Source organism: Cricetulus griseus, chromosome 4, assembly GCF_003668045.3.
Source record: "Cricetulus griseus strain 17A/GY chromosome 4, alternate assembly CriGri-PICRH-1.0, whole genome shotgun sequence".
Lineage (NCBI taxonomy): Eukaryota > Metazoa > Chordata > Mammalia > Rodentia > Cricetidae > Cricetulus > Cricetulus griseus.
Genome location: NC_048597.1, coordinates 57,542,761 through 57,561,117, shown reverse-complemented (window position 1 = coordinate 57,561,117; position 18,357 = coordinate 57,542,761). Strand labels below are relative to the sequence as shown.

Below are 18,357 nucleotides of genomic sequence, written 5' to 3'. Positions count from 1 at the left end.
GGTGTCTCAGCTGGTCTTCTGTATGTACTGGAATCCTGAAGAAGCAGGCCAGTGAAGGAATGGCTGTGCTGACAAGGAGAGGGCGAGCAGCAAAGAATGAATTCTTGGACTTCCCATTCAGAGCTAGCCATGGACTCAGCCAGGAAGTCATTCCAATAAAATTGTGTGTGTGTACACACACATGTACATATATAAAATGCACACACACACACACACACACACACACACACAGAGAGAGAGAGAGAGAGAGAGAGAGAGAGAGAGAGAGAGAGAGATTCATTCTTTGAGTCCTCTGACTTTTTTTTTGTTTGTTTTGTTTTTCTGAGACAGGGTTTCTCTGTGTAGCTTTGGAGCCTATCCTGGCACTCGCTCTGGAGACCAGGCTGGCCTCGAACTCACAGAGATCCGCCTGCCTCTGCTTCTCCTCCCCACTTCCTCCTCCCAGGGCCATTAGCATGTTAGAGCTATATACTCTCCGGACCCTCCCCCTACTTGATTCAGCATAGCCAGCCACAGTTGGTCAATTCTGTCAGCTCACTCCTTTCCTGGGATGTTTCAAGCCATCACTACATCACTGGGTGTGATGATGTATTATTTATGATTTCTAAAAGCTCTCCTGAGGATTCGGGAAGCAAAGTCAGTCACAAGCTATAGGGGTCAGGAGGTGGTGTCACACACCTTTAATCCAGGACTCAGGAGATAAAGGCAGAAACATCTCTGGTAGTTCAAGGCCACCCCCAGATACATTAGAGTGAGTCAGTCTAAAAGAGAATTAGAGCTCACGCCTTTAATCCCAGCACTCATGAGAGGTATTTAAGACAGGAAAAGGGTCTCAGAGCTGGCATTCATTCTCCAGCCACACTGAGGATAGGAAGACATTGAAGTCTCAGGATTCTCCAGCTACACTGAGGTTTCTTTGGTGGAGCCAGGATCTCCTTCCAGTCTGAGGGAGAGGTAAGAGCTAGTGGCCAGCTGCTTTGCTCTCCTGATCTTCAGCTTGAAGCGTGACCCCAATATTAGTCTCTGGGTCATTTATTTATGTTGCTTGCAACAAATGAGTGGCAATACTTGGTGTCTCTGCTTCTACATGGGTTGCCAGAAGTTCTGACCACCTGTCTTAGGGTTCTATTGCTGTGATGGAACACCATGACTAAAAAGCAAGTTGGGGAGGAAAGGGTTTATTAGGCTTACACTTTCAGCATTGCTGTTCATCATGGAAGAAAGTCAGGACAGGAACTTAAACAGGACAAGATCCTGGAGGCAGGAGCTGATTCAGAGGCCATGGAGGGGTGCTGCTCACTGGCTTGCTCTTTGTGGCTCACTCAGCCTGCTTTCTCCTAGAACTCAGGACCAACAACCCAGGAATGGCACCACCCACCATGGGCTGAGCTCTCCCCTATTGATCACTAAATGAGAAAATGCCTTACAGCTGGATCTCAAGGAGACATTTCCTCAGCTGAAGCTCCTTCCTCTTTGATGACTCTAGCTTGTGTCAGGTTGACACGCCAAACCACCCAGTACACTTGGATTGTGGGTACAGAGAGAGGCCTCCCCTCAAATTCCCTCTAAGCCTACTATTGGCAGCCTCATAAGAAGGACTCATATGGGGACACAGACAGCAAGCAGTCAGGGTTTATTTCAGCAGGTGAGAAAGCAGGACGAAGTGCACTTTCTAGAGTGGCAGGCTCCACCACGAAGGGCTGCCTCTAGTACTGGGACTTGTACATCTTGATAGACTGTAGCCCCTCCCATTGCCATCTTTGGGTCTGTCTTGGGGGACTGCTTCCTGGAAGAGGTGGAGGTTTTCTTAGAAACCGTCCTTCCCCACAATTCAGTCTTACACAATTTCAGGAATATATATGAAGATGCAACAGGCCGCCAGGCATTGGTGGTGCACGCCTTTAATCCCAGCACTCGGGAGGCAGAGGCAGGTGGATCTCTGAGTTTGAGGCCAGTCTGGTCTACAAGAGCTAGTTCCAGGACAGCCTCCAAAGCCACAGAGAAACCCTGTCTGGAAAAACCAAAACCAAAAAAAAAGATGCAACAGGCCCATAAAGTTGAGATGCTGAGTATGGAAAGGGCAAGGGTTCTTGAAGAATATATGTAAAGATTAACTATCCCAAGAGCTTAGAGTTTACAGGGACAGGACAATGATGTGTTGTACCTTCTCCTGGAGGTGGGGTTCTTCCTAGGGGTAGCACTTTCTGAGGTCCCTCCAGAGTCTTCTGGGTAGAGCCTTGTCTTTCCTACCTGGTCTGTCTCATACAACCCCTCTTATATTATCTTCCTTGGTTCACCAACCTTGCCATTTTAACCCTGACTTTCATTTTCTTAAAGATTTATTTATTTTATTATTTTGTGTGTATACACCGGCATGTGCCTATGGTGGAGGTCAGAAGTTGTTGAAGCTGAGTGGTGGTGACACACACCTGTAACCTTGGCACTCAGGAGGCAGTGGTGGTGCACCCCTTTAATCCCCACACTCAGGAGGCAGAGGCAGGTGGATCTCTGAGTTTGAGGCCAGTCTGGTCTACAGAGTGAGTTTCAGGACAGCCAGGGCTACACAGAGAAACCCTGTCTTGAACACACACACACACACAAAAACAAACAAACAAACAAACAAACAAACAAAAACCAACCAAACAAAACCAGAGGTTGTTGGGCCCTTGTGGATTCACGGATCAAGATTTGTGGGGCTAGGTTCAATACAGGTTAAATATAATTTTATTGAGGGGGAAGTCACTTACACAAGAAGCAGATTACTGCTGCAAGTTCCCGAGCCAAGGATCCACCCAGGCTTCTATGACCTGACCGGAGACCAGAGAGCACACTGTAAACCTAAACCCATTATTGGTTTGGGTGTGGTCATCGCTACAAATGTGGGCGGGGTGGATATCTCACTACAGACCCTCTGAGACTGGGTTTATAGGTTGTAAGCTACTACGTGGGTGCTGGGAATCCAATCTGGGTCCTTTGATAGAACAGGGGCTCCTAACCACTGATAACATTCAATTTAATTGTTATGTGGTTTTTGTGGATCTTTCCACATCTGCCTGAGTGCTGGGATTACTGGGTGCACTACCATCTCTAACTTTTTGGGGTGTCTCTCTCCCTCCACCCCCGCCGGAGACAGGGTTTCTCTGTAGCTTTGGAGACTGTCCTGTAACTCACTCTGTGGACTAGGCTGGTCTTGAACTCACAGAGATCTGCCTGTCTCTGCCTCTTGAGTGTTGGGATTAAAGGCGGGTGCCCCCATTGCCCAGCCCACTTTTTGTTTTTTGAAACAGTATTTCCTGTGTACCTCTGGCTGGCCTGGGACTTGAAATCCTTGTGTGAACCTGGCAACCTCTCCTATGCTTAACTTCAGATGTGTACCAATCATCTCTTATCATTGCCGTTTTTATGTTGATGTCTTCAGATTGTGGTATAGTCTATGCTATCAGTAACTACCAAATGTCACTCTCAGCAGATGTAGATCTCCAGAGTGGCACCCGTGACAGCTGTGAAGTCACTCCAGGCTTTCAGCCCTGTGTTTGACAGTCTGCTATGAAGATGGCAGCCAGGGTGATTTGGGGTAGCCTCAGCCTGCTTCGAGTCTTGTGGTGTCTCCTTCCCCAGACTGGCTACATACACCCAGATGAGTTCTTCCAGTCACCTGAGGTCATGGCAGGTAAACCCCCATGTACTGCTAATAAGGCTGGGGCAGCAGTGATATTTGGTGGGGAAGGACATGCCCGTGGGATGAATGAACAGGCAGAGTCGAAGCCTCTTTGGGATGAGAACTGGAAGTGGGGAATGGGCATTTTCCTCAGCTTCTGGAAGACATGAATCAAGTACCAGCCTCTTCCAAGTTCTCCTGCTTGGGCCAACAGGTCAGGTCATGCAGAATGATGGTCCCGCTGGACTTGTCAGGGGAATGACTTCAGAGCCGGCTTTCCCACTGGCTAGGGAAGCTTGCCTGATATAAGGAAAGTTGTATGTAGGCTCAGGAGGGCCTCCTCCCTTAAGACCATGTTTAGTAGTCACACATAAACCCTTTTTCTTTTCTTTTTTGAGACGGGTTTCTCTGTATTGTTTTGGAGGCTGCTGGCACTGGCTCAGTAGACCAGGCTGGCCTCCAACTCACAGAGATCCGCCTGCCTCTGCCTCCTGAGTGTTGGGATTAAAGGCGTGTGCCACCAAAGCCTGGCTCTATTTATGTATTTTTTTAGGTATGTGTGCTCTGCATGTATGCCTGTAGGCCAGAAGAGGGCATCAGATCCCATTACAGATGGTTGTGAGCCACCATGTGGTTGCTGGGAATTGAACTCAGGTCCTCTGGAAGAGCAGCCAGTGCTCTTAACCTCTGAGCCATCTCTCCAGCCCTTCTTTTCTTTTTTTAGACGTGGTCTCTCTGTGAAGCCCTGGCTGTCCTGGAGCTCACTATGGCCTCCAACTCCATGAGGTCCTCCTACCTCTGCCTCCTGAGTCCTCTTTTCTCTTTTGAGACAAGATGTAATGTAGCAGCGGCTGGCTTTGAACTGACCAAGGCCATGACCCCTGATTCTCTGGCCCCCACTTCTAGAGTGCTGTGATCACTGGCAGGTGCCACCACTCCTGGATTGCTGATTGGGATTGAACCCAGGATTTGGTGCACAATGGGCAGGCAATTTTTTTTTTTTTAAAGACAGTCTCACACTGCAGCTCAGGCTTGCCCTTAAACCCATGGCTATGAAAACAGTCTTCATGTCTGGCCCTGTGTCCAGCGAAGAGACTAAAGGAGAAAGGTTCAGACACTTGGCTAGTCTTGGTTTTCTTGCCCTTCTGAGACAGCATCTCTCTATACAGCTAAGGCTGCCCTGGAACTCACTGCGTAGCCCAGGAAACCCTCAAACTTGTAGCAGTCCTCCTGACTCAGACTCCAAATGTTTCAAGTGTGCACCAGAGCACTCATTTTGAGGACAGGAATCACGGCACGGGAGACCTAACACTGTCACAGGGCTCAACATTTAGATTTGAATCGTACATTGGAAAATTCCATCTCCTTTTCCTGTATTTTTGAGACAAGTCTCTTCACATGGTATAGACTAGTCACAAACTCACTATATAACCTTAAACTCTTGATCCTCCTGCCTCTGCATCTCTAAGTACTGGAATTCTAGGCATGTGCCACAATGCCTGGCTTCCAAGCTCATTCTTGTTGGCAGAATTTTATTCACTTCACTTAAAGTAACATGTTAGTTCTTTCCCTGCTGTTTCTGGAGGTCACCACATTGTTTCTAATAGCAACTGGGGCACATAAAATCCTTTTCCTGCTCTGTGTCTTTGCCGGTCTCCTCTGCATCCAGGTGGAGGCCCTCTGCTGTTAAAGAGCTGGGGAGAGGGGACAGGCTGCCTGAGAGACTCTCCCAAATAGCTTTACCAAAGCACTAAAACCCACCTGGTGCAATCCCAGGGGTTGTGCTCGAAGTGTCCACCAGGGGGCCTTGCAATCCTGGTGCCAACCCAGAACTCTTCCCAGCACAGGCTTGGAACTGGCTCATCCCTGCCTCTCTCTCTGCAGAGGACATCCTGGGTGTGCAGGCTTCACGGCCCTGGGAATTTTACCCCAGCAACTCCTGTCGCACTGTGGTCTTCCCCCTGCTGACCTCTGGCTCTACCTTCTGGTTGCTCAGGCTCTGGGAAGAGCTGGGGCCCTGGCCTGGTCTGGTGAGTGGCTACAAGCTGCTGGTGGGGCCCCGACTCCTCCTCACTACCCTCTCCTTTGCCCTGGACTGGGCTATGTACTATCTGGCTCCACTGTGGGGGGCAGATCGCTGGAATGCCATGTGCCTGCTGTCTGGGTCCTATGTCACCCTGGTTTTCTACACAAGGACTTTCTCCAACACCATCGAGGGACTTCTCTTCACCTGGCTGCTGGTGTTGGTGTCCCCTTATGTGGCATGGAGTCCCACATCAAAGAAGCCTACCCCGGGTCCATGGTGGCACAGCTGCCTTCTTGGTGCCATTGTGGCTGCTGGCTTCTTCAATCGGCCAACCTTTCTAGCCTTTGCTCTGGCCCCCCTCTCTCTCTGGGGAATCCATAGAGCCTTGGAACCTGGCATCAAGGCCTTGACTCAGGAGGCCCTGGTGCTGTTGCCAGGGGCTGTTCTTGCTGCAGTGTTGTTTATAACCATGGACAGCTGGTATTTCTCCAGCCTCTCGAGATCCAGTGGCCTTGTTCTTACACCTGTAAACTTCTTGTACTATAACCTGGACCCCCAAAACCTTGCAAGGCATGGCACACATGCACGGCTCACTCACCTGGCAGTCAATGGCTTTCTGCTCTTCGGGGTATTGCATGCTCAAGCCCTGCAGGCGGCATGGCAACAACTCCACAGCTGCCTCCATGCAGTTGCACAAACCGGCCTCTTGAGGGCGCGGGGTCCCCAGGGCCTACTGCCTAGTTCTAAGTCTTACCTCCTTCTCCTTTACTTCACACCCCTGGTCCTGCTGTCTGCCTTTAGCCACCAAGAGGCTAGATTCCTGATTCCCCTCATAGTCCCTCTAATCCTGCTTTGTAGTCCGCAAACACAACCTATACCCTGGAGGGGTACCCTGGTCCTCTTCAATGCCCTAGGTGCGCTCATCTTTGGCTGCCTGCATCAGGGAGGTTTGGTACCTGGCTTGAAATACCTGGAGCATGTAGTCCATGCACCTGTCCTCCCGGGCAGGGCCACCCACTACACGCTTCTCTTCACCCACACCTACATGCCTCCTCAGCACCTCCTGCACCTCTCAGGCCTGGGATCACCTGTGGAGGTGGTGGATATGGCTGGAGCTGAGGACAGGGTCCTGTGCCAAGCCCTGAACAATTTCAGCAGACAACCAGGTTGCCAACAGGCTGGGGGGCCACAGCTCTGCCGGCTCTTTGTTGTAACACCTGGGACCAACAGGCATGCTCTGGAGAAGTGTAGTTTCTCTCTCAAGAATGAAACTCTTTTATTTCCCCACTTGACCCTGGAGGACCCTCCAGCCCTGTCCTCCCTGCTCAGTGGGGCTTGGAGGACCCACCTTAGTCTTCATGTCATAGAGCTGGAGGAGAAGCCCGTTATGACAAAGCAGCCATGGCCTAAGATTCAACCATAGAAGGTGCCACTCCTCACAGGCTGCTGGGCTGGGATAATGGAACAGGACTTCTACTGCTGTCTCTGATGGGCATACCCACAGGTTGTTCCTCTAAGTGAGCCCACATTCATTTTCCTCAGACACCAAAGATTTGACCAGTCATGGTCCCAATGCCAAGGTCCCCAAAGAAGCCTACCATAGCCACAGGCACATGTTTGTTTCTGTGCCGTTACCTCCAATTGCTGTGTAATGTCTAAATATATAGTAGCGCCTGGTTATCAAAGACAATGAACTGCTGATGACGTTCCTAAGTGGCCTCTCCCAAACTTACCACAATGCCTGACTTCTTGTTACCATGACAACCTTTGATTTCCAATCTGGCTTTCTAAACAAATACAGTGTGAAGTAGGGACAGCAGGTGGCTCACATTCAGCTCTAGTCCCTAGTCTGCTACTCACAAACTGATCTTAACAAAGTCCCTTCCACTCAGCCAATCACCCAATCTCACCACAGACAGGAGGGTCCTGAGGTCAGTGTCAGCCCTGGAGCCCACAGACTAATGTCCCCCAGATTGATAAACATGTCTCTACAAGGCTCTTTAGCCAGGAAGCAGTCATTGTGTTATATTTCATGGCACTTTGGTGCCAGTGGACTCGGGGTTTGGGCATAACCAAAACAAGCCATTCCAGAGAATGTCTTCCTATCCTCTTTGACTCCTTTTATGAGCAGTGGTGGGATTTTTCCAGTCACTGTCTAAAGGATCAGGAAATGAAGCTCAGGGGCACAATGCCTGTTTAGGATGGTTAAGGAACTATCCCCAGCACCAAGATGGGAAAAAAAAAAAAAAGGAAAATCTCATCCGGGTGTTGGTGGCGCACGCCTTTAGTCTCAGTACTCGGGAGGCAGAGACAGGTGGATCTCTGTGAGTTCGAGACCAGTCTGGTCTACAAGAGCTAGTTCCAGGACAGCCTCCAAAGCCACAGAGAAACCCTGTCTCAAAAAAGCCAAAAAAATAAAAAAAATAAATAAAAAATAAAAAATTTTATAAAATTAAAAAATCTCTCAGAATGAAGAACCCAGGTGCTCTCCTTTCTCAGTGCTGTTGTAAGGCCCCCTTGGCCTTCCCCAGTGGAAACAGAACACAGACTGCTCAGAATCTGGTACCCAGTCTAAAAGCTTTTCTAATGGAGTCCAACCTTCTAGATGCTAAGATTAACTGAGTGGCTTAAATGGAGGTCTAGAAGTTGAATTAGGAGTCTCAAAATGACAAGGCAATTTATGTGCACAGGTTTCCTAATCACAGTTCAGTTAACTGACCATAGTGAGTACTCCAGACAGAGCCTCAAGGAAACCAAGTATCCTGTGCTGCTATAACAGAGGCCTCAGTGCTCAGTGGAGATTGAAAAGCCAGTCCCTGAGCAGGGAGTGCTCAAGAACACAGATCCTGGAGTCACACGCCTGGGCTCACCTCATTGTACAAGGCTTTGGGTTCAAAAAGTGGCCTCCACTTTCTCACACGAATGGGGTTTTAAGTCACAAACCACACAATGCAACAGCAAATAGCAACACAGACGCTTAACGTGTAAACTATTATTAGCAAGATCCTACAGACTTAGCAGCTTACATATTTAACCAGAGATCTTGGCAACCTCAGGGTTGTCATTCCATCTACCATCTTCCCTGGTATTCTCCTGCACCAGTGCAGATGGCAGTAGCGTTTATTTCGCTTCAGTCCCGCTTGCAGAAGGCAGGCTTCCTGGTCGTTTGTCCTTGGCTCTCAGTCATACTAAGTTTTGGTGTTGACTTTTATCTCTGGTGGCCTTCGGGGTCTTTACGTCCTGCCTAGTCACAGGACTACCACGCACATGTCCATTTGACCTTAGGCTTCTGTATGTTGACCGCCGCGTCAGGATTCGAGGCCGTGCATCGTGCGGGAGATGACTCATGTTTGCTAAGGTCGGTGTAGATCACTGGAGGGAGGGGTGGGGGAACGTGACCTAGGCCCGTGAGAGTGCAGTCTGTGCTTATGATTTGGTGCCCGGACCCTTCTGATGACCTGGGGATGACCCTGGTTGGTCCCGGAGGCCTCGGCGGAGTTCCTGGGTGAAGGTGTCCTTGAACCGGGTGGCGCGGCGACCCAAGGAGCCTAGGGGCTGACCCGCGAGGGCGCGCAGACGGCGGGCCGCGTCGTGGCCGCGCAGTTGCAGCTGCAGCAGCGCGAAAGCCGTGAGTTGCGCCGCCCGCCGGATAGGCCGTGACTCGGACAGCCGCTCCACCAGCTGCGGGTTGTGCAGCAGGGCTGCCAGCAGCCGCCGGAAAATCATCGTCCTCGGAGCGCCCGGGAACCCGGGGCGAGCCTTCACTCACCTTCCGACCGGCCACTCCCGACGACGGACAAGCCGGCGCCGCATGATGACGACACAGCCGCACCAGGATTGGCCCTGACCACGTCGGCTTACTGCAACAGGACGCACGCATTTCCGTTTCCGCCGCCACCGCCGCCTGGTCCTTCCAGTCGTGGCCGCGTCGTGGTTCGTGTCTGCACCATGTCCGGTGGCCTCCTGAAGGCGCTACGCAGTGACTCCTACGTGGAGCTCAGCGAGTACCGGGACCAGCACTTCCGGGTGAGGCGGGCCGGGCCACGAGAGGGGCTGGCTTTGGGCTGGAATACTGAGAAACGGTTTGCATTTGTCTTACTGTGTCTTCCACTCGTCTTATTGTGTCTTCCTTCCTGTTTTGTTGGGGTCCTAAAATGCGAATGGGGTCCCAGAGGTGTTTGGATATCATTGAAGCCACTTTACTCCTAGGGAACCTGGGATTTGCTTTTACAGTTTCTTACTGCTGCTGCGGGTACCAGCACCAATGCAGGGAGGTTCGGGTAGTGGTGGCTGTTTTGATGGGCTTGTCTTGCTTGGGAAAGTGTCTGTAATGAAGGAGTTATCCCTGCGTTGGCTGACCCAGACAGTATAGCCGTTTTTGTTTTTATAATCAGCTAGACATTCCCGTCTGGTATTACAGTCCTTAGTTTTTGTAAGACAGTCCTACAAAGTTGGCAATAGTAGGAGACTCAAAGTTGAGCCCTGTTTTTTGCTGTCTGACGGGCATCGGGCATGGACAAGCCACACGAGTCACAATAAGGTTGTCTGGATGGCAAAATCCAGTGCAGGCACTGGCTACACAGAGAAACCCTGTCTCGAAATACAAGCAAAAACACAAAGAAACTCAATCAGCTTAATTTGAAAACGTATACTGTGTGTCTGGTATGAGTTTCACTTGTACTGCTGTTTTTGTTTTGTTTTGTTTTGTTTTTAACAGTTCCCATTACTTTCAACAGTTCCACATCAGTAACTAACGATTTTGAATTTAAAGCATCCTGCAAGGTTAAAACCAGGAGAGGGATCATTTATTTCTTTTGTCAAAAGCCTGTAGCTCTGTTCGGACATTAATAATTTCTGTCGTGCATTTTTTAGTGTCAGTGCTGTACTGAGTGTGAAATTAAGTTACACTGAAGCTGTAAACTGTTTGGATTTTACTTGTGAGAAACGAACAGCAGTACAAAGTGAATCTGCTAGCCAGGTGCGATGGTGGACATCTGTATTCCTAGTTGTTCTGGAGACTGAGGCAGGAAGATCCCATGAGATCAGCTGGAACATGTAAAAGAAAATGTTGAAGTGATTATTTTCTCTAATGGATCATCGAAAGTTCTAAAACCTTGGGTTTATTTGGTTTGGGCTTGTTTGTTTGTTTGAGACAGGGTTTCTTGTGTAGCCCTGCCTGTCCTGGCACTCCCTCTGTAAACCAGGCTGGCCTTGAACGCACAGAGATCTGCCTGTCTCAGCCTCCCAGGTGCTGGTATTAAAGGTATGCAACACCACCACTACCACCCAGCTGGGGTTGTTTTTTTCAAGACAGGGTTTCTCTGTGTAGCTTTGGAGCCTATCCTGGCACTTGCTCTGGAGACCAGGCTGGCCCTGAACTCACAGAGATCCGCCTGCCTATGCCTCCCGAGTGCTGGGATTAAAGGTGTGTGCCACCATCGCCCAGGGCACCCAGCTGTTTGTTTGAATGCAAATGACTATTGTTCCATAGACTTCACCTGTTCAGTCCTGTTGTGATCTTAAGGCAATGTGGTAGTGGGGATAAGACCAGAATTTTACTTTGTTTTGTTTTTTAAACTGTAACTTGGAAAGCTAGAGAGATGTCTTAGAGGTTAGCACAAGCTGTTCTGGAGGACCTGGATTTAGTTCCCAGTCCTGGCATGATGACTCACAACCATCTGTAACTGATTCCAAAGGATCTGGTGCCCTCTTCTGGTCTCTGAAGGCACTAGCCATGCATCTGGTACACAGACATACAAACACGCAAAACACCCATACCTATAAAATAATAATAAAGCCAAGCCAAAAACTGTAACTTGGAGATGGGTGTGATGACCCATGCCTGTTACTGAAGCATTTGGGGGAGGTGGTAGCATGAGTCTCAGGAGTCTGAGGCCAGATTGGGCTATCTCAGAAAACAATTGGGCTAAGTAGACTTAGCTCAACAGGTAGAATGCTTGCCTAGCATGCATGCATGAAACTCTTGGGTAGATCTTGAGCTGTATATAAACTTGGAGTGGTGGTGAGTGCCTATAAGCCCAGTACTAGGAAAGTGGAGGCAAGAGGATCAGCAATTCAGTGTTATCCTTGGTTACAATGGTTCAATACAGCCTAAGCTACATGAAACCCTGTCTCAAAAAAACAGTAACAAAAGCATCTGGAGACAGTTGAGTGGTGGTGGCACAGGCCTGTAATCCCAGCCCAGCACTCAGGAGGCAGAGGCAGGCCTGGTCTTCAAAGAGTTACAGGACAGTCTCCAAACCTACAGAGAAACCCTGTCTTGAAACCCCCCCCAAAAAAAACAAAGTGGTAGGGGGTGTCTGGAGGACTCTAGTTCAGTCCCTAACACACCAGGTATCATCTCACAGCCAGTTTCAGGGAATCTGATGCCTCTGGTCTCCAAGGGCTGTCACACTGTGCGTGCATACGCATGCACGCATGCATGCACAATAACTTAAAAAGTAAAGAAAACTGCAGAGCTGGAGAGATGGCTCAGTGGTTAAGAGCACTGGCTTCCAAAGGTCCCAAGTTCAATTCCCAGCAACCACAGAGCAGCCCACAACCATAGTAATGAGATCTGGTGCCCTCTTCTGGCCTGCAGGCACACATGTAGGTGGAACACTGCATACATAATAAGTAAATACCTGCTAGCCTGAGCTCTGTTATAAAAAGAATGCAGGTGATTAGTGCACTCATATTCTCAGAAAAAAAGGGAACTGGATCAACATTACTTAAGGAATACTAGATGAAAACTGGAGAGTTCTAGAGTGAATTCCCTGAACTTAAGTCTTATCAGCTCCTCCAGACTGGATTCTATCATATGGTTGTCTGGACTAAAAAATGTCTGGTCAGTTGGTATATCTGTTTAGTCACATCTGTGCATTTGTGTCCTTTCCAGTGGGAATGCTAGAAAGCCCAGGGATAACTCCCCCCCCCCTTTTCTTCTGATAAACACCATGCTAGCTGAGTGTGGTGGCTCATGTGTATAATCACAGCTTTCAGGAGGCTGAAGCAGGGTGTTCAAAGCTCAAGACTAGTCTAGACTATAATGTAAGGTCCCAGAGATAAGAAACAAACCTGGAGCTGGGGGTGTTGCTCAGCATGCTAACGTGAAACCTTGAGTTTATTCCCCATCACCACAAATAATCAAATACCACATCTAAGACCCAATGAACCATCTTATACCTGGGGACTGCTTTATGTTGGTTGAAGCTCGCTTAAACTCCCATCTTTAGCACGTGTCTCTCTCTCTCTCTCTCTCTCTCTCTCTCTCTCTCTCTCTCTCTCTCTCTCTCTTTCTCTCTCTCTCTCGCTCGCTCGCTCTCTCTCACTCTCTCTGGCTTCATCCTGTCTTTTAAAGAAAGTCTTGCCAGACAGTGGTGGTGCACACCTTTAATCTCAGCACTAGGAGCCTTAAAACAGGCAAGTCTCTGAGCTCTACATTAGCCAAAGCTACAGAGAGAGACCACATTTTAAAAAAGAAAGAAAAGAAAAAAAAAATCCTCTTAGTGGTCACTAACCTCTTACATGCACAAAAACATAACCATGCAAATCACCTAGCAGTTTTTGCTATGAACAGGCTTTAGGGGAGTACTGACAAGACTTACTTTTATTATAAAGGGTAAAAGGCCTTTCTGATATGTTCTGTCAAGGTGTAGAATTTGAACTTGGCCATTAGAGAAGGATCCAGTGCTGAGGGCAATGAACTATGCAAGAAAAAGGCATGCCACTCTTATGGCAGTATGATATAGGAGGATATGTGCTTTGTTTCTCCACTAAAAGCAGGCTGAACCTTACACTAGTATTTTAGAATGGGAATACTTCCAGACTGGTAGGGTTCTTACCTAATATGTAATATCTTGGGTTCAATTTCCAATGCCCCAAAACAAATTCACACTTTGAATAGTCAGTACTCTTAACCTATAAGCCATCTCTGCATTCACCCCACAACCACCTCTTAGGGCAAGGAAGAGTATGTGCTAGGGATCAGAAGATGAGAGCCTTTAATTTCCAGATCAGAATGGGCATCTTTATTATACTTGGAAATATGACTTTAACCAAGGCTCTGTAATTTTAGTTTTCAAGTCTGTTCATTTTATATATGTGTAATGCTTATGGAGGATTCACTCTTGTTTCTGCTCTGCACTGTCTACTCCAGACTGGGCTGGCCTCAAGCTTCAAGGAGATTCTCTATTCCGGTCCCATGTTCTGTAGGAGTGCTGGGATTACAGGTGCATGCCACCACATCCAGCTCTTCACTGGGCTTCCAGGGATCAAACTCAAGTTGTCAGGCTTGCACAGCTAGTGCTTCTCCTGACTAAGCATTCTATAGCCCTAAACAAATCTCTTTTTAGGTTGTAATGTTTAATTTCGTCTCTATTTGAAACTCTAGGGTGACAATGAAGAACAAGAAAAATTACTGAAGAAAAGCTGTACATTATATGTTGGAAATCTTTCCTTTTATACAACTGAAGAACAGATTTATGAACTCTTCAGCAAGAGTGGTGATATAAAGAAGATCATCATGGGTCTGGATAAAATGAAGAAAACGGCGTGTGGATTCTGTTTTGTGGAGTATCCTTCTTGGGCATCTAATGGAACCATTGAACCAGGACGGAGCAAGAGCGCGAGTACCTGCCTCTTTTCTTTTTTCTTTTTTTTTTTAATATGGCCCTGGCTAATCTGGAACTCTGGCCATCTAGCTGTCTGCCTCCTGGTGTTAGGATTCAAGGTGTGTGCCACTATACCCCACTTGGTTTTTTAAGGCACTAACTTACTATAATCCCTATCCTTTTCTCTCAGTTCTTCCTCTGAGTCATACTCTGTAAATTGCAAAACTGATACTACATTCCATTCAGAAATTTTGTTCACAGATGAATCTTTAAGAAAAGGTGTCTAATCCTAGCACCTGGGAGGCAGAGGCAGGTGGATATCTGGGTTTGAGGACAACCTGGTCTACCTAGTGAGTTCCTAGACAGTGAGGCCTACAGAGAGACCTTGTCTCGAAAAAGAGTTTTAGCCAGGTATGGTGATACACACCTTTAATCCCAGCACTCAAGGCAGAGTCAGGGGATCTCTGTGAGTTTGAGCTCAGTCGGGTCTACAAAGAGTTCCAGGACAGCCTGAGCTACACAGACCTGGACCCTGTCTCAGGGAGAAAAAAAATCTTGTTGTTTAGATTAGCTCCATTCCTGAGCTAAAGCCCCCAGGCAGCTGAGCATAAAGGCTCAAATCACCACAGTTTTTGGTGTATGATTTTGTAGTCAAACACACTTCTTTCTTTCCCTAAGCATAAAGGGCCAACCAGATTTCCAAAGTTTTGTACCCTACCAGCAATAGCATCAAAGAGCTCACAGGGACAACAGGGGAGAATATAAAATGGCCCTTAAGAACCAGTGTTTACATTTGCCTTGCAAGCCACAGATCAACATTCATGATAAGTGTACAGAAGTAAGCCTGCTGTTGCTCATTGGTTTTGCTCTTTGTCAAGCTTTCATGAAACAGAAGTCATTAAATGCCCACTGCTTGCTAGGCATTGTCTAGGTGTCAGATGCTGAAATTTCACCAGAAGTTTCCCTATAATTAGGATTTTTTATTTATGTGTATAAGCATGCCTGTAATATACATATATTTATGTATGTATATGAATAAGATTTTCCTTTTGTGGTGGTTTTTAAAATCTTTATATTCATTTTGTTTTTTTTGTTTTTTTTAATGTGTGAGTGCTTTGCCTGTACATATGTCTGTGCACCACGTGGTACCCACCCTCTGAGATCATAAGGCAGCATCAGATCTGAGAACTAGAGTTAAGGTTGTGAACCACCATATACGTTCTGGGTCTCGAGCCCAGGGCCTCTCAAAGAGAAAGTGCTCTTAACCACTGAGCCATATCTTAGCCCCTCCCCACTTTTGACATTGTTTTTGTTTTGAGACAGAATCTTGGTATGTAGTCCAGGCTGGCCTCAAACCCAGTAATCTCCCTGCTTCCGGCCTTTTGAGTGCTAGGATTATGGACATGAATTGTTATGTTCAACTTTTTCACTGTTCTTGCATAAGAAGTTTGTGGTCCAATATCACATTGACCATATTTTTCTATTTGCAAATCAAAACATGGACCAAATAATTATTAGCAGATATATATATATATATATAGGAAATCATGACTGACACAGGACAAATGTCATTTTTACCTATCCTTTACATGTCCCTAAGTGCTGTTGGACCAACTTTGAACTGGCTTTTACAAAATGAGTATCTTTGTAATTAGTCTGGTTGGGCTAGCTTTTCTACTTTAAACATTTTTTTTAGTAACTTGCATCATGTAGGTGTGTTGCTTCCTGTCTCTTGCTTGAAGAAATGCTGGTGTTCCTTAATACTTAACACTTAAGATACTATTCGAGAGCAGATGCAGAGAATGCCATGCGGTACATAAATGGAACTCGTCTGGATGACCGGATCATACGCACAGACTGGGATGCAGGCTTTAAGGAGGGCAGGCAGTATGGACGTGGACGGTCTGGGGGTCAGGTATGCTCCAAGGGCATCAGAGCTGGTCTGCCTGGGGTTCCAGTTATGAAGAGATGTTTTGTCAGTTTGTGGTCATCCTTTATGAACCTGTGCTTGTTAGTGTTGATGGGTTTGGAGGGGTGGTTTCCTAAGACAAGATCTTGCCATGTAGCCAACTGGTTATCAAACTTGAGATCCTCCTGCCTCTGCTTCCTGAATGTTGAAATCACAGATGGGTGAACACCAGGGCCATTGATAAGGAAATTCTAGACTTTAAAATATTAAGTGTTACTGAACTCATAATAGGGGTCTTACCCCTGCAACAGTGCCTAGAACAAAAGTGAAATGCATTGAAATGAATTTAATTTTTACGTCCTGCTTGTACATGGACACCGGAAAAGATTTAGCTATATCTGGCATGATTGTTTGTTGCATCAACATTCCAAGGAGCTGTGTTTTTTGGTTTTTTTCCCAATTAAGGTTCGAGATGAGTATCGGGAGGACTACGATGCTGGGAGAGGCGGCTATGGCAAACTGGCACAAAAACAGTGAGTGGTGAAAGCCCCAAGTACACAGCTCACTCTGTTGATGATGTTGGAGAACATTACCCAAGGTCTGATCAGTATAGTATCTCTGTTGCACTGGAAGCCACTTCTGGTTTTCCTCTGAAATATTAAAAGACAGAATCCAAAAGAATGCCTTTAATTCTAGTCTTATTAGGTTGATTTTCTGTTACTAGGTCAAAAACTGTATTCCTGGGCAGCAGAATATGTGTCAATTAAACTGTCAGCTGAATGGGACACTTCTTTTAGGGAGACTGGAAAATGTAAGGATTGACTTTACAAGCAGTCTGGTAATCTTCATGGGGACAGAAATGATTTTTTTTATATTGTAAGTCTGCATATGTATTACTGAGGTTTTGCTATAGTCTGTAGCTTTGCTCTAAATTAGGAACAGGGGTTTGCTTTTTATATTTCAATATAGTTGGTACAGAAGTCAGCCTTCACTGGGCCTGGGATGCTCCCTGCTTCTGTGCTTATTTATACTTCAGGACACTATCAGTCAGTACTTGAAGAGTGTTCACTAAACATATCCCTCAAAAGATACAAATGTTTCACTGGCAGTTTAAAACAAAACGCCTTTAATCCCAGCACTTGGGAGGCAGAGGCAGGTGAATCTCTGTGAGTTCGAGCCCAGTCTGGTCTATAGAGTGAGTTCTAGGACAGACTCCAAAGCTACAGAGAAACCCTGTCTCAAAAAAAAAAACCAAAAAAACCCAAGGACTACTTTATACAAAGAGCCTCTGCTATCCAAAGTAGGGGAAGACATTGTCAGTAGAGAATAGAATCTAAGTTCAGACACTGCCTTGACATGGAAGCTTCAATTGGGGCCATTAGATTATTTCTTCCCACTTTCAAAATGACCTTGGAATAGAATGGGCTTTTTAAAAGGGCTTCAGCCAGGCCTATAATCCTGGCTACTTGGGAGGCTGAAGCAAGAGAATCAAAAGTTCAAGGCCACCCTGGGCACCTTTTGAGTCTGTCTCAAAACAGAAACAGAAAAGGGGCAGGGGGAGATACAGGGCACAGTGGGTAGGCACTTATGTGAGTGGTCGTGGGTTTATTCCCCAGGACTGCCTGAACAATAAGAATTTGAAGACTGGGAGTCTTTAACAACAGAAACCCTCCTCGAGGGAATGTCTGTGGTAACTAACACACCCCTTAGTCTGTTTCCTTTTTCCCTCCAACTGTGCTTGCTGAGGTCCGTGCAGTGATAGTAAGCTGAAGGGCTCTACAGAAGAGTCTAGAGAATTTTGCATTCTGTCCTAATATTACATATGAGTAATTTTTCATGATTCAAAAAAAGACAAATTTTTTCATCTGTTACCTTCTAATTCTCATGAGTTTTTCAAGGGTGGGACAGAACATCTTCAAAGTTGCAATAAGTGTGGTTTTCTTGGAGCTGTAACAACTTAGGAAGCCCATTTACAAATACTTAATGAGGAGACTTGAGTTTTAAAATAAGGCTTTTTATACTGCAGTTTGAACTGTTTATCTTATATTCTTTTGTAGTAAACTATAATTCAGATTTCTATAATCTTATGACCCAAAACATTGGTAATTTTGTCTTCTGTAACAAGTATCAATAAATTTAGACCAATGTATTC

General features: G+C 46.8%; 3 protein-coding genes across 3 annotated transcripts; 2 read left to right on the top strand and 1 right to left on the bottom strand.

Annotated features, from left to right (window-relative positions):
- Positions 1-3,472: 3,472 nt before the first annotated feature.
- Positions 3,473-7,978, top strand: Pigz (phosphatidylinositol glycan anchor biosynthesis class Z). Its single transcript, XM_035444642.1, has 2 exons — positions 3,473-3,670; positions 5,543-7,978. The coding sequence occupies exons 1-2, from the start codon at positions 3,547-3,549 to the stop codon at positions 7,105-7,107; spliced, it is 1,689 nt and encodes a 562-aa protein (XP_035300533.1). The 5' UTR covers positions 3,473-3,546; the 3' UTR covers positions 7,108-7,978.
- A 678-nt stretch (positions 7,979-8,656) lies between these two features.
- Ncbp2as2 (NCBP2 antisense 2 (head to head)) lies at positions 8,657-9,548 on the bottom strand. Its single transcript, XM_027412868.2, has one exon. The coding sequence runs from the start codon at positions 9,408-9,410 to the stop codon at positions 9,111-9,113; it is 300 nt and encodes a 99-aa protein (XP_027268669.1). The 5' UTR covers positions 9,411-9,548; the 3' UTR covers positions 8,657-9,110.
- Positions 9,549-9,555: 7 nt separating this feature from the next.
- On the top strand, positions 9,556-18,354 carry Ncbp2 (nuclear cap binding protein subunit 2). The gene is made up of 4 exons (XM_027412867.2): positions 9,556-9,710; positions 14,077-14,258; positions 16,073-16,211; positions 16,671-18,354. The coding sequence occupies exons 1-4, from the start codon at positions 9,633-9,635 to the stop codon at positions 16,740-16,742; spliced, it is 471 nt and encodes a 156-aa protein (XP_027268668.1). The 5' UTR covers positions 9,556-9,632; the 3' UTR covers positions 16,743-18,354.
- Positions 18,355-18,357: the final 3 nt, after the last annotated feature.

Coding starts and splice junctions, on each gene's coding strand:
- Ncbp2as2 (XM_027412868.2), bottom strand. CDS start 9,410: ATGATTTTCCGGCGGCTGCTGGCAGCCCTGCTGCACAACCCGCAGCTG.
- Ncbp2 (XM_027412867.2), top strand. CDS start 9,633: ATGTCCGGTGGCCTCCTGAAGGCGCTACGCAGTGACTCCTACGTGGAG. Junction 9,711..14,076: donor ACCGGGACCAGCACTTCCGG/GTGAGGCGGGCC, acceptor TTGAAACTCTAG/GGTGACAATGAAGAACAAGA. Junction 14,259..16,072: donor TGTGGATTCTGTTTTGTGGA/GTATCCTTCTTG, acceptor TTAACACTTAAG/ATACTATTCGAGAGCAGATG.
- Pigz (XM_035444642.1), top strand. CDS start 3,547: ATGAAGATGGCAGCCAGGGTGATTTGGGGTAGCCTCAGCCTGCTTCGA. Junction 3,671..5,542: donor GTCACCTGAGGTCATGGCAG/GTAAACCCCCAT, acceptor CTCTCTCTGCAG/AGGACATCCTGGGTGTGCAG.